At 44.8% G+C, this 15,563-nt stretch overlaps 1 protein-coding gene across 5 annotated transcripts in view; it reads right to left on the minus strand.

The window, feature by feature from the left end:
* Positions 1-1,169: 1,169 nt before the first annotated feature.
* Positions 1,170-15,563, minus strand: part of GATAD2A (GATA zinc finger domain containing 2A) — a 268,656-nt gene continuing 254,262 nt past the window's right edge. For all 5 annotated transcript variants that reach the window (XM_030218021.1, XM_030218023.1, XM_030218020.1 and 2 more), the window contains exons 7-11: positions 7,216-7,404; positions 6,482-6,761; positions 5,063-5,352; positions 3,764-3,941; positions 1,170-3,195 (exon numbers count right to left, since the gene is read on the minus strand). In XM_030218021.1, coding sequence (XP_030073881.1) covers positions 3,068-3,195; positions 3,764-3,941; positions 5,063-5,352; positions 6,482-6,761; positions 7,216-7,404 — 1,065 coding nt within the window. In that variant the 3' untranslated portion in view covers positions 1,170-3,067. The remainder of the gene's footprint in view (positions 3,196-3,763; positions 3,942-5,062; positions 5,353-6,481; positions 6,762-7,215; positions 7,405-15,563) is intronic.

Below are 15,563 nucleotides of genomic sequence, written 5' to 3' on the forward strand. Positions count from 1 at the left end.
ACTATCCAACAGAGCACTGGTATCACAATTACTGCTTGCTGCTCAGTTTGTTATTGCAACATTTTGGTATACACCAAAGGAATCAAGTTTTTTTCAACAGTGGGCTACACAATCATAAATCTATGTTTGTAGTATCTATGAATTAGCCTATCAAACATATAAACGGCGAGTGACCGTACTCACTCGCAAATGCGCAGTAGACTTCCCTCTCTGTCCCGCCCCTGTGTCAATACGTGATGTCGGGGGTAGGGGTGGGGTGGGGGGCGGGACAGAGAGGGAAACTGCGCGAAGGGGAGGGAACCGCCGAGGTCGCCACTGCTCCCCCCCCCCCAAGGTCGCCGCCACTGGTACCCCCCTCCCCCCCGGAGTCGCCGCCACCCCTCCAGTCTCTTCGCTATTCAACTTACATCTCCGCAGCAGGGCAGATCAGCTGAGCTGCCATTGGCCTTCCTTACCTGCCTGTGTCCCGCCCTCGCCGACGTTACGTCACACGAGGGCGGGACACAGGCAGAGAAGGAAGGCCGACGTGAGCTCAGCTGATCTGCCTGCTCCGGAGATGTAAGTTGAATAGTGAAGAGATGGGCCAGCGGCGACCTCGGTGGGAGGGGGCAGTGGCGACCCAATAGCCCGTTTTAACAGGCTCAACGACTAGTTATAACATGGTTTGTATTCAATCAAAATGTGAAATGTCTTCTGAAATTGTGACTTAATATCCACTATATAGCTCTGCAATTCTTCAAGATCATGTGTGCTAGCCAACATACTTTTTTTTTTTTTTTTTAAGCATCTCAATCAAATACAACACTTAAGTCTTTCATTCTCTGGTGTCTAGAAGTAAAGGCTAAAAGAACAGTTGTAGTCAGTCCTACAGTTCAAGCTGTTTACACTTCTCAAACAGGACTGCACACTTAAAAAAAAATATCCACAAAAGCTAAACAAGTTGAGTTTTTTTTTTCATTTATTATAATTCTTATTGTTCAAAAATGTATTTTGGCCCGTGGCATTAAATAAAAATGGCTAGTTACATCCATGAGGGTTATAATGTAAGACAGCTCTCTGCACAAGAGCAGAAATACTTGCATACGTTATTACTCAGTGCAAGATGCACTTACACTGGAGGGTCCCCCCCCCCCCCATTAACCCCTTCTCCCTCCCCACCTCCCCTGCCCCATGGAATGAAAAAACAAAGCAAAACAAAACAAAACAAAAAAACAAAAAACACCTTTCATCCCACCTAACTTATCATACACTCAAAAAGAAGGTCAAGTTTAAATTCTAGGTTGTTTTTTTTTTTTTTTTTTTTTAAAGAAAGGAAACAAAAACATTTTGTAAAAACTAGAACTACAACTACTGAATATATCAAAAATGATCTAAGCACCGATACTCACACAACAGGAAAGAAACTGTTTTTCTTACACTTTTTTCCTTTTTTAAATTAGAACATGATGGTTGAATCAGAGAAGGGGGACAAACAGGAATTTGAAATAAAGGTATCTGACCCATGGCTGTCCAGGGAACAGTGCAAGAATCAGGAGCAGTGCTTTGCTAATAAGCAGACATCCTCTGGGCAAGATGGTGTGGGTGGGTGGGGAGGAGGAGAAACAAGCATCTGCCAATACTTGTAACAAGTACTGACACAGTGAAGAAACATCTGAAAGAAAGGGTTAATAACTTCATTGACAGCACACATCAAAAAATATATTCTTCAAAAGAAGTCTGTAAACCAATCTCAATGGGGAGTTGGGAGACTGTCAGCAGTTCCGTTACGATGTGACCCCAACCTGAGGCCTCAGATCATAAAGCTGTTTCAAAAGATCTCAGCAATCTGAGCATAAACATACAGCTTTCTGCTGATAATGCATGATCCTTGGCTGGAAATTGAATGTTTCTCTTACCCAGACTGACTCTGCCCACTCTGCATTACACCAAACCACTGGAGAAGTGCATGGAGCTGTGGGCGAGGGAGAAGAGAGTTCTGGTAATGTAACGAAGTGCTGATTTGTCATTCTGGCCCCTTAAGGGTATGTGCACAGAGACTTGAAGGAAGACCCCACATCTCCATCACAGACAGAAGAAACATTCTCCAATCACGCTACCTCCTTTCCCACCCAGCCCGGTCCCATTCCATCTCCCTTCCAATCCTCACCTGCAGCTTTAGCTGCTGGTACACTTGCATTGGATATTTCCAAAAGGCCAAAGACTAATTGGTTAAACAAAACTAAAGTGGTTTCTTTTGTTGTAGTCTTTTGTTGCACTGGTAACTTTGCCAAAAATGATCACAGACCAGCCACAGATAAAGATGGCCCAAGTGGAGCAACTTATGCTAAAAAAACAGAAGTTGTTTTAGAAGGAGCTGAAACCATGCTTGCTCAAAGCATGCCTGACAGGGCCAGCCTTTGTTAACATCACTGTGTCACCACTGGCACTCAGAACCAGCAAAATCCATGACCAGGTAGAAAAATTAGCTTAAATGTCTTTATCACTGTTATTTGTTCAAACCTGATTAAAAAAATATTCCCCCAAATTTGCAGTTTTGCCTTATGATGACAGGCAATTACCCTTTCTTCCCTCCCCAAATCAATAATCACATCTTCAGTTCCACTCCACACACTTTTGAAGTTCTGATTGGTCTGCTGTGAATGTGGCGTCTGCTGCCTCTCCCCCATGTTAAGTGTACAGCCCTGAAACATACAGGCAAGGAGCCCTGTGCATGTCTCATCCGTGCCAGTAACCACAAACTAAAAAGCAAAAAATACACCCCACCTCCCTCAAAAAAAAAAAAAAAAAAGGAGGGGATAAAAAAGAAAAGGGGGGAAATGCCATTAATTTTTTTCTCAGACCGCTTCCATCGTCGCCACATCACACAAATTCAGATTCATATGGTTTCTTCTGCCATTGTGGGGGTCATGTGGAGTCCCTCGCTGAAGGCATATTAGGCAGGCAAGTTAAAGCCAGCTCCCTCTGAGATGTGGTAGAAAAACAACTGGCGAAAGTGAGAAGTCTTCCTCTTGGAAGGAAGTTAGGGGAGGGGTGGCAACTTTTTTTTTCCATGTTTGTTTTCATGTTATCATTTCCATGTGGTAGACTGTGTGATGGACCGTGGTGGGATCATGTCCAGCAGGTACTCACGCTGACGGTCCACCGCCGAAGATTTGTGCACTGATAAGCTGGGATTGACAAAGGCTAGAGTCCCACCTACCAGAAAGGAGAGGAAGAGGTCAGCCAGGTTATAAGCCATATAAACAATAGCTGGCTTTATGTGTGGAGAAGGCACCAACTGCATTGTGGTGTCTTCCTTCTAACATGCCCTCTTTTTTAAATTTTTTTTAACTTTCACCCTGTAATACTTAGGACAGAGACAATTAATTTCTGTGGTGGCTAAGCAGATTCTGCACCACAGCTGTTGAGATCTGTGGCAATTCCACAGTACAACCAAATACATTTATATTATTTAATATGCAGAAAATTACCAAAGCTGATTTATAATCTTTTTAATTTAAAAATATACAATGCCTTGTCAGTCTGATGTGTTTGTTTCCAGAACCCTATTAATAAAATTTAATGGTGGGTGCTCTCTAGAAATTTGGAGGATTGGGGCATAAAATGGGGTACACCTGCAGGATTCAGTCACTGGGCCATTCCTGACTAGAATGCAGGTACTGCCCACTGCTGCACATAGAAAAAAAACATCCTCCCTCCTCCACCAACTAGACAGACGCTGGCGCAGTGAGATGCAGGAGCAGGCCTCCCCTCATACACACACCTGGGCTGATGGTGGCCTTCTTCCAGTTGGCCGCGATGTTGCCTTTGTTCACAGGTCTCTCGGTGTGCTTACCTGACCTGTTCACAAGTGCTGCTGCAGTGGTGTTCTGCAGCTTGGGTGACTGGCTGAAAGCATGCAGTACTCCTCGGGGAGTGCCTCGAGACAGCTGGTTAGGAGTCTAGTACAATACCCCAAACAAAACAAGAGCAAAAGAGAATTATCGGAACCAAGTACATGAACATTACATAGTAGCTTCAGGCTGAAAGGCCAAATATCTGTAGAACCCACCCTTCTTCCAACTGTCTTTTCTGTAAATTCAGGGAAGACAAACCGTCCCCTACTACATCTGTGGCAGTATTCTAGTCATGGAGTGGGAACAGAATTAGGATCTTCAAAACAGACCAAAGACACTCAAAATGGATTACAAATTTTAACAGAGCATGACTCACCAAGGTACCATGTTTTGGCACTGAAACATGCCTTCTTCATGAGTCTTGGTGCACGTGTCTGACAATCTTAATTATGTCTTCAAAAGTGCCTGATTTATTTATTTATTACATTTGTACCCCACACTTTCCCACTCAAAGCAGGTTCAATGCGGCTTACATAGAAATTAGGATTACAAAGTATTGGTGGAGAGAAATAAGTTGAGTATTATCGGAGTAATAAAATTCTGTTCCCACTCTTCACTTTCCTCTGTGACTTCTCGTGGAACATTGGTGTTCTTTCATAACTAGGTCTACGGGCAGAGTGTTTCATAATGTCAAAACTGAGATAAAATTTCCTACTAAGGAGCTGCTAAGAAATCTGCTACCCTCCCCCCCCTTGCTTTCTTTATATCTGCTCTGATAAAAGGATATCATAAGACCATATAGGATCTCACAGGCTATTTGTGTAGTGTAATGAATTGTCCTTAAGCTTCACTGGAACAATCTTACAGTATATACAAGCCTCTGTGTGTCTTGTACTACACCTCAGTGGCCCTTCTCAAGAACACTCAACATTTGAATATCCGTAACATTAGGGCACATATTCTGCTTGGTGTGACAAATGCCTGATAACACCACAATGGTTTAACCACCACCACCATGCTCCTTTGCTCTAGTTGTGCTCCCCAGCTCTGCTCACTCAATATTCAAATTTTTTTTGTGGCAGGTGTTACCAACATTTGCACATACTAAATAAATCTTGCCTACCAGTTGCCTGCACCTAAAATATCCATGTCCTCTTGAGTAACCACCGATCCCTGTCCTAAACTCCCAGCTCTTGGGATGAGATAGGCCCTGTGAAGCTTCCCACCTGTTTGAGTGCCTGATGTTGCACTATGGGCTCTGGCTTGCTCTGCACGGCAGAGGCTGTTTGCTGCAGTATTCTCTGCTCAATCTCCTGCTCCTGCTGCAGTGCCTTCACGAAAGCAGCCTTCAGCCGGTTGGTGTGCTCTGCCTTTAATGCTTTCTTCTGATTTGAGGTCATGCAGTTCTCGCACATAATGGTGCCGTTCTTCTCCTGCCTCCAGCGACAGGTGAAGTCCGTTTTACACTGGGCACAGCAGAAAGGCTCGCTGGAGGATGCTGCAATGGAAACTTTACCTGCAGGGTTAAATAATGCATCAAAAGATTTTATGGTTTATTTAAAGCTTCATATACCGCCCTTCCTGTGTACAATAAAATAATACATAAAAGGAAAAGGAACTGCTTAAAAAGCACAAGACACTGTAAATGAGTGACTCTTGTATATTTAAGTATAATCATAGCCATTAATTTTATCTTTCCATGGAAGACCAACTTATTCCCTTCCCTTCTAGACTACCTGTCATACTAGATCCAGCCAGTCCAGCTTTTGAATGTGGTGAGCTGCAGGTGCTTGGAGAAGATATAGGACAAGCTGTATAGGAATAACTAACACAGTACACACTAACATCTACATCAACGTTATTTCTCACAGTCCTGACTTATACTGGGGCTGTAATGGGGAAATGGATACTCTCGCGATAACAGTTATGACTGACTGTAATGACTTAAGTTGTTTAGTCCTACATGGTTCACTTCCAGAAGTGCTATGAACCAGAGGCTTGGAAGCAAGCTGCCTACTTCTCCCAGCAAGACAAGTGCATTACTGCATATCTCCTAGTGGGGCTCTTTAATGTTTGAGAACAGAATATTTAAATCTTAAGATTCTTGCTGTAATGAGCCAAATCCCAGCATCAGACGAGTCCTGGCGAAACTGCCAATGGCAGTATGCTATGCCTATCTCCTTCCGAAAAGCTCAGGAGTTGCTTAACAGGAGAAAGAAAAGACTCAAGAGATGGGTAAAAAGTCATTCCAAAGCTGTCATGTAAAACTTATTGTTCTCCTTGTCCATTCAGAATCATATGGGGCAGAGATGTCAAACACTGAAATGTGTGTGGTGACTCAATTTCCTCCTTTTTAGCCTAAATGTAGTGCAAGGGCTACACTCAGCCATACTAACAAACTGTACCTATGCTGCTGTGCAAAAATGGAGAACGCCAGTGTCCAGGGATTTTTCCGTAAAGCTTTTTAACAAGCACTAAAGCTCATAAGAACCTCAAGACAGAACTATGGACACTAGTTCTCCATGCCCTCAACAGCACAGGAGGAGCTAAACATGCTCCAAAGTGCAGTCTTCCTTCTTATTACTTGGAGCATAACATGGCTTTAAAGCTGTGTTTGTGTCCAAGTGAATGAAGAAGAGGCTCACCTTGGGTCTCCAGCAGATTCTGTACCACTTCCTCTAATCCAACCAGATAAATAAATTCATTATTGGCAGCACTAGGCAGAAAATTCATCTCGGGGGCCGGTGGTTTGGGAGGTGGAATCTCCAGCAGCGTCTTCTCCAGCTGTTTGCGCAATGCTAGTTTTGCTGCAGCTTGTCGGCTTGCTGGCGACTCGTTGGAATTGACTATGGAGGAGATGCTGTTTGTGCCAGTGTTGGCCTGTGCTGATGTGACACTTGTACCTTTTACTGAAGTTGGAGAGGCCTATATGAACAGAAAGCAAAGTGCATATTCACACTGTAAAAAGAAAAAAAAATTTACAGAAACATATCTGCTTTAGTAAGACAAATAGAAGGTGGGATTTGTCAACTTTGTCATATGATTCTGCAATTCCTGTAATTTGGACTATCAGTAAATGGTTTCAAAATTTTTTTTTGTCTTGAATAGCCAAGAAATTTACATATTCACTGGGAGTGCAGATAGTGATATGAAGTAGGAAAATTAAGACCTTGTTTCATAAAGGCAGGCATCCAGAGTGCTTGAGCTCTTAACAAATACACTAAAAGCACTACTTACTGAGCTACCAGTTACATAGCCTGTGGCCAAGAGCTCATCCCTGCTTTGAGTCAAAGCCCAAGATGATCCAGGTCCAGATAATGCCACTCTTGCTTGGCTGCTCCTAAATTTCCCTCCTCTCATCCCATATATAGGGGCTCACCTGTGGGATATTGACGAGTAGGCTAGTATTTGGAACATTGGCTACACGTATCAGACCCTGTTGGATAATTCTCTGACCCTGAATCTGGACACTAGGTACAGAGGCCCTGGGTGCAAGAAGCAGTGGAGGCGGCCCTGTGCTGGAGTGCTGGCGGAGGCTGTGGATCTGCTGCGGAGACACGGAGATTGGCTGTTAGAAGAGAAAGGATAGCAAAAAAAAAAGTTAATATGCAAAGCTCAGTATAAAATTCGTGCAGAGCTAACAACACTGATGTCTGGTTTCCTGCATTGGTTTTCATATGTGCAGAGAATGGAACTACCATGCTACATGCTACCACTCTGGAGATATGGGTTCCGTCCTGACTTCCTCTGGTGAGATGGGCAGAATGGAAGATACAGCATTCACAGATCATGGAAAAAAAAGGGGGAGTCAACCACAACCCAGCAGTACCATTCAATGCCAGACCTGGGGTGTATACGTACAAGATTTCTTTTTTCAAAATATTTCTTTATTATCTCATTTATACCCCACATTTTCCCAACAGCGTCAGGCTCAATGTGGCTTACAGCAAACCGAAGAGGCAGAAGCCAGTGCAGTAAAATTAAGCTAATACAACAGAAAACCTACATAAGAAACAATGGGGAGGATGGGGAAGGGATAGAAGGAGCAGGGAAACCAGGGGAGAGGAGGGAAGGGTGAATTTTAGAAGTCTTTATTGATCATTGAGGAACAATATACAATCAATAGAAACACACAAGGAAATACAACGGAGGCAAGCAGTGCCTAAGAACTAGAATGCTAAACTAAATAGTTGCCACCTCTCTAAGAAAAGTTTCCCCCAGGAACTTTACTCAATGCATGTAAAGAACAACCAAGTTTAACTTCAAACTTTTAAGGTTTTTAAGAAATACCCACCACCCCCCAGCCTTCCCCACACACAACACTCCCCCCCCCCCCCAATCAGAGCAGGAGCAATGTGTCAGAAAGGGTTCCCAAATAGCCTCCCATTTGGCCATAGAATGACAGCGAGTTGCCCCAAGTTTGTCCATCTCACAGATGTACCAAAGTTTATTCAACCATTTAACTGGGGGGGGGGGGGGGGGGGGGGGGGAACATGGGAGATTTCCAATGTGCAGCAATCATAGCATGTCTAGTTAGCAAAGCCTGAGATTTGGTAAGGCCAGGTGGTTTCTTTGTAAATAAAAAGTATTCTGGAGACCACTTAACAGGTCTACAAAACCAACTCTGCAATTTGTGTTGAATAGCCTTCCAAAAGGCACACACCTTGAAACAAGACCACCAAATGTGGCCCATGGGTCCCCGTTGGCCACATCCACACCAACATAGAGGAGATACACTAGGAAACATGTGGTGAAGGCGAACTGGTGTCAAATACCATCTATAGAGCACTTTAATTGCATTCTCCTTAAAGGGGGGGAGGGGTCGAAATCGACACCTTCATTATCCCGTTCTCCAGGAAAGACCAGTCATCCTCACCCACAGTCACCCCCAGTTCACTATGGCAGCGCACACGATGATCCAAGGTGGAACGCAACTGCTTGTGTTGAAAGGCATAGACATGTGATAAGGCCCTTTGTGAAGCATTTGTTTACACTTTCAAACAACAATAGAACCAGGGGTCACAAGATGAAGCTACAATATGGTAGATGTAAAACAAACAGGAGAAATTTATTATTTTTTTTTTTTACTCAGCATGTAGTTGGACTCTGGAACTCGTTGCCGGAGAACGTAGTGAAAGTAGCTGGCCTTACAGAGTTTAAAGGGGGTTTGGCCAGATTCCTGAGGGAAAAATCCATTGAACATTATTAATTTTTTTTGGGGGGTGGGGGGGGGGGGGGGGGGTGGGGGGGGGTTGCCGGGTTCTTGAAGCCTGGATTGGCCGCTGTCGGAGACAGGATGCTGGGCTTGATGGACCATTGGTCTTTTCCCAGTATGGCAGTGCTTATGTTCTTATGTACCTTTAGAATCCTCACAAAGATCCTGAATAAAGGAGTCTTCCCACAACATTTTCTCTTAATAGCAACAGAAGTAAGAAAATGTTTCAACTGGGAGTAAGCATAAACATCATGGGGAAGAATCTGGATTTAATTCTTTCTAAATTATCTCCTATTTCTGGCAATCCACTCTTTCCTCCTGGTCTTTCTTCTGGAACATTCTCGAGATGGACATCTTTTGGCTTGTCAACTTGGGGCCAGCTCTTTGATGAGGAAAGCTTTATTCCCTTTGATTCTCAGGTTAAGAACTACCTTATATTTCTGGCAATCCACTCTTTCCTCCTGGTCTTTCTTCTGGAACATTCTCGAGATGGACATCTTTTGGCTTGTCAACTTGGGGCCAGCTCTTTGATGAGGAAAGCTTTATTCCCTTTGATTCTTAGGTTAAGAACTACCTTATTGGCAAACAAAGCGTCCCAGTAGAAAAAAAGTCATAGAAATCGAGGGACATACGCCACTCCCTAAATCCTATGCCTGCGACATGTACCAGATTTCTGAGAAAGCTGGCCTATGACTTCCCCCACCTGAAGGCTGATGGTGTTCTGGATGGTCTACAAAGGAGTTGGGGGCTAAAAACAAAGGGCAAGGTTGCGACTGAAGGCTCATAGTGCCACAGTCGAATTACTGAGCTAACTGCCCAGATGAGGAAGAATGTGCCAGGCCAAAAAAGGCAGTATGACATAAAAAGTCACTTGGTTATCAAATTATTTCCTGCCTGATATGCATTTACACAGACACTTCACAACACTCCTCAGCCGAAAGTTATCAATAATAAAGATCATATATATTTTTAAATAACACTTTTTATTGGCAATTCAAAAGAATAGACCACAAATCAGACCATGACAGATACAGATCATTGCTGATACAATTCTTTTATGATGAGCGATTACAAAGAACTATAGAACAATTCAACCACCTTTTTTTTTCTATTTCAGTATAAGTCCCCCCACCCCCTTTTAAAGATAAGAAGCCTGGACTCTTACAACCTCCTATTAACAGAGAAAAAAATCATGCTACTCTCCTTCCCCTCCTCACACCCACCCAGTGGTGTGCTGGAGCCGGCTCACACCAGCTCCCAAGAGCCGGTTGTTAATATTCTATGAATTTTGCGAGCCGGTTGTTCAGCACTCCAGAGCAGCTCCCATGGCAAGAAGAAGAGGGAGGAAGTCACTTCCTCCTCCTGCGCCGACTTAGACCCGACTGTTTATGTGAACCATGAGCTCGCAATTCACATAAACAAACGCAACTAAGTCGGCACAGGAGTATGCAGGCGATGTAGCACAAATCAATTTATATGTGCCTGCACAGGTGCGGCGGTCCATTGCAATGAAAGGGAGGAAGGAAGAACTTGAGAGAGCCAGAGAACCTAAGCCAAGGCAACACGGGAGGGAGGACACCCCCACCCTGCGTTGCCTCAACTTCAGTTCTCTGGCTTCCTTCCTGCAGTAGCCTCTGCCCTTGGCCAAGTTTTCTCAGTCAAGGAAGCGTTTCTGAAAGAGAGGGCAATAAAAAAAGACTCAGGAAAAAGCTGTAGCTCTAGAGGGGACCTGAACTGACAGTAGCTCCTGCTCTCCACAGGCAGGGAGAGAGAGAGAGTTTCAATGATCTTCTGCCCCGGGCCAGGGGGAGGGGAGACTCTGGCTATGACAGGAAGGGGCGACAGCTCTGCCTCCCTCCCCTCTCTTCTGCTTCTCACACGCTTTCCTGAATCCCCAGAGTTTAAGGTGCTGCTGTTTCTACTGTAGGATTTGTTTTCTATCTCTCCGTCTCCCAGGTCTACCAAAGAATGAAATTACTTCTAGGCTTACTAACAAGTGTACTGGTTTTACCTGAAGGCTGCAGGGGATTTCGATGGAACTTGCTGCCTCCATAGGACACAGTGTGTGCCCTTGCTAATGCCAGGGAGTCTCAGGAGGGGAGAGAAGTACATTGTTTCAAAACCTGGGGTGGTGGTGGTAAGTATTCCCCCCTCCCAGTATGTCCTGTGAATAGGGCAGATTGAAGGGTTGAAAGGTGAGGACGTTAGACTAGGATTCACCAGTTCTCTCTGACCTGTAGTCTGTCTGGTTAGTTGTCTTTCTGTGATTTCACAAGTTTAAGCAGCTGTGTGTGTGTGTTTTTAAACAGTTTTCTGCTCACGATCTATAAAAAGTGTCACTTATTAATATAAACAGCTGTACCTCCGTTTATAACACATCTTAGCAGTCTGCTTTGAAATTCAAAATACTTATGCCTCCCTCCTCCATCCACCCACAGGCACAACACTACAATATGCCTGGGGGGGGGGGGGGGCGGAGGGGAGAGGAAGTAAGCATGAGTACTTTGAATTTCAAAGCCAATAAGCCAGCACAGTTCAGTGGGAAGTTTGACTAGGGGTGGTTTCGGAGTGCTTCTTGCACGTGCTGTGCTGCAGTCTGATTGGTAAGTTCAGCAGCAGAGCAGGCTAAAGTAGCTGCAAAGCAAGCACAAAGTACTACCAGAGAAAGATCCAGTACAGGAGTTGTCACATGGAGTTAGTCCAAAGCCTAAGTGCCACAGTGCTGCCGCTGCCAGAGTATGCCTGTGTCTGCGTATATTGGTGCCCTGAGGCAAGCAGACCACTGTTCCCGGGCCCTCCGAAACAGGATTATTTTATTTTTTTATTTTCCACATCTGAAGGTAATTTTGTTTAAGGCTACCATCACCCCTTCCCTCCCTTTTATCTCATGTACATGATTAGAAAAATTAAACGGCCAGACAACAAAGGTAGAGAAAATAAATTTATTTTAATTTAGGGTGAAGTAGTGTTGTCGTGCTGTTAGTTCAGTTTAAAGGTTAATACATTTAAATAAAAAAAAACAAAATAATGTGATACCTTTTCATTGGACTAATTCAATACACTTGACTTTTTCAGAAGCCAAAATCTGATCTGAGGAAGGTGCCTCTAAATTAAAGCTAGTCAAAAAATGAATCAGTTCAATAAAAAGGAATCATCTTATTTTCCATTTTATGTCTTTGTTAATTTGTAATGTAGTGATTGGAATGTATCAGTTTTTGAACATTACGTCTTTCTTTACAGTTAGCACAGTACATTGGGACATGCATCACTTATTTCTTATTCTTTGGTGTTGCACTATATGCAGAGTCTGGCTTCCTGGGAGTTCAGTTTAATTGTTGTATACTTATTTCTATACTTGGCTCTATCTATATTCATGTGTGAAAAAGGCATTGAATGATCAGTACTAATCCATTAGTTTTCCCAATAAGTGTATTGATGTTCTGCTCACTGCAATGTTTACAGTGCTGCCTTTTCCTAGGTACACCCATGTTGTGCGACTCCTAGAAATTAGTACTATATGGTACAGTAGAATTGTCTTATAGGTCTTGAGAGACTTTTGTAAGGTGAGTGTGCAATGGGGGATTGGCGGCAGAGTAAAATGGTGAATGTGCCATGGGGAGGGGTGGTTGGAAGCATAGTAAAAGGGTGAATGTACCATGGGGTGGGGGGGGGGGTCCCCTTTCTGCTGAGCAAGGCAAGGAAGGGCAGTGACAATCTGGGTGTTTTAGGTTTTTTTTTTTGTTTGAGAGCCTGTTAACCTTTTACCAGCACACCACTGCACCCACCCATCCCTATCATTCCGATATACCATTCCATCCGGGTGCCACCTTTTCATATTATTTGGGGTCTCAGTTTACCCAATGAGGCCATGCTTACATGGTTCCATATTTGTATAAAACGCCGTTTACATTTAGGAGACAATCTTGCATCCCTGGCCTCTCATGTTGCCAGTAGATGAATCCGTTTCTTCTAACTCCCATATGATAGAGGTTCCCGAGAAACCCAAGATTGCAATATACATTTATAACTTAATAAACAAAGAATATCTTCCCTTTCCTCCCATTTCTAAAGACTTCACTCTATCCAATACCAATGCCTCTGGCATCAGGCGGTTGTATCTTCGATGTCCAAGTCAAAAATGTCACTACCACATTCGAAAAGTACTGTGCTCTAGGACAACACCAGATTGACTGGGGAAAAAAAAAAAAAAAGAACTCTGGTCCATGGGACCTTATACACTGTGGAGAATCCAGTGCCTCCGCCTTGAATAGCTGGAGTTGGGAAAAATATGCCCTGTGTAGTATTCTGAAATGGGTTTCTCTCAAAAACGCACTAGCCGCCACCTGTCGGACAATTCTTTTATCACAGATAATAGGTTCCATTCCTGCAAACTATGCCGCAGGTCTGACACCCATCTAATTTTCACGTCATCGAGTTTTTCTTCTCCGCCAACACAAAGGCCTTGTGGATAGCCAAAATAGACAGTTTGTCCTCTGGGACAGAGCTGAGAAATTTCCTCAAAGGTTCCCTCACATGAGCCCTTAGGGCCTCCTTACTTAAACTCTGAATGCTTAATTTGACAATATGTGAATCTATCCCCCCCACTCAATTCCTATTTGTCCCTGAAGATTTTCCAGGGTTCTCAGAGCTGCCTTGTGCAAGTATATGCTCCAAAAGAACAACCCCCTTCACCTCCCAGCGAACAAAAGCTGCATTGCCCATTCCAGAAGAAAACGCCATGTTCCCCCGAATTGGTAGCTGATCTGTAATGATTGGGCCCACCCCCCCAACCACTGAATAAGGGATCTCCACACCTCCCACAAAGGTCTAAGGATTAAATTCCTGCTCCAGAAACCCAGAAAACTGTTTACAGGAAACTTGTAATAAATAATTCAAGTGACATGGGGCTAAATAGGCTGAGAAGTTGTTGTATAATCCTGACTATTCTGCAGCCCAATCATTTAAATGTTTTATTAAACATGCATAATTATAAAGGTTTAAATCTGGAAAACCCAGATCCTCATTCTGCCAATTAACTAATAACCACGAATAATGCGTTTTTGGCTTCTTCCCAGTCCAGCAAAATTTAGATAACATTCTATATAGGCAATCTAAGTTTTTTTTTTTTTTTTTAAATAATCTAAGGGAAAGAACCTGAAAGTTGTACAGCCATCTGGGGAATACTAGCACACGAAACAAACTTTTTTTTTTTTTTAATTCTACCAATCAAAGAAACTGGCAGATGCATCCAATCCTCCAGCTGTTGGCCTGCAGAAAGTAAAAAGCTCAGCCACATTCTTTGAGTACAAATTCCCTGTCTGCATCCCTAGCTGGATTGCCAGATAGTGGAATGTACTATCTGTCCAATGTAAGGGGAAATCAGCAGCCCAAAGTCTCTTTATGGATGCTTCCGATGGAAGTGCTTCAGACTTCTGAAAATTTAACTTAAAACCTGCAAAGTCCCCAATATTTTACAAAACTTTTCAAGAGCTGAACGCAGGACATCACCGGTGCACTTCCAATGCGGGCTGGAGAACACCGACCACGGCTCCCTGCCTACCTCATGGCCATAGCACCACAGCGCGACCCTGATCGGACCCGATCACAGCCACACAGGAGCCGGATGAACCCACCTGCGAGTTGTCTGAGGAACGGCTGCAGGCGCCAACCGGTGGTTCCCCAGGCCACGGCGCGACCCTGATTGGACCCGATCCCTAGCTGCAGCGGTGGGGACGATCTCACCTGCAAGTGGGTTGAGGAGAGGCCACAGGCGCCAACCGACGATCCCCCAGGCGACCTGACGCTGGAGCGGCTTCCCCTTTGACCAGGGTTGCGGCTCTGGATTGGACATCGGCGCCCCCTCATGGGTTGTGAAGCGAGGGGCGCGCCAGAGCCCAGCCGCGGACCACATCTGCTCGGAGCAGAGGAAGGGAGAAACACTGCACACGTTGCTGTGCGCCGGGAGGCCGCCTTCAACTGGGGTGCACTCTCACACGGAGAGCCTGCGAGCGACCCTGACCCGCAGCCAACCACCACGGACTGACCTGACCCTGTGACCACCCACCATGGACCCACGCTGATTCACGGCAGCCGCGGAGGGAGAGGCCCGCATCCATGCATTGCCGATGCAGAATCCCACCCGCTCACTGAAGCCCGCCTCTAAAAACCGGGAGAGGGACTGGCCGGCGAAAAGGTAGCGGAGCGCTGCACAGGCTGATTGGGGCGGCGAAGAGCGGAGAGTCGGGAATGGTGCAGCAATAGGCGCCTTGACTTGTTGATTGCGACAGCGGAGAAGAGCAAGCTACGGAAGCAATCTGTTCAGCCGCCTCAGAGCGCTGACTCAGCCCGACAGCAACCCGCAACAACAACACTAGGAACTGCCGATACCGAAGCTCCAGTCACTAACAGAGCTTTCTGCACTGAGCACTGCACTCTCTTACCAACCAGCCTGTACAGCCCTACCTGCTCCAACGATGGCCCATCTAGCCCCATAACCATCCAAGGACTGCGTG

Source organism: Microcaecilia unicolor, chromosome 11 (genome assembly GCF_901765095.1).
Source record: "Microcaecilia unicolor chromosome 11, aMicUni1.1, whole genome shotgun sequence".
In the NCBI taxonomy this organism is placed as follows: Eukaryota; Metazoa; Chordata; class Amphibia; order Gymnophiona; family Siphonopidae; genus Microcaecilia; species Microcaecilia unicolor.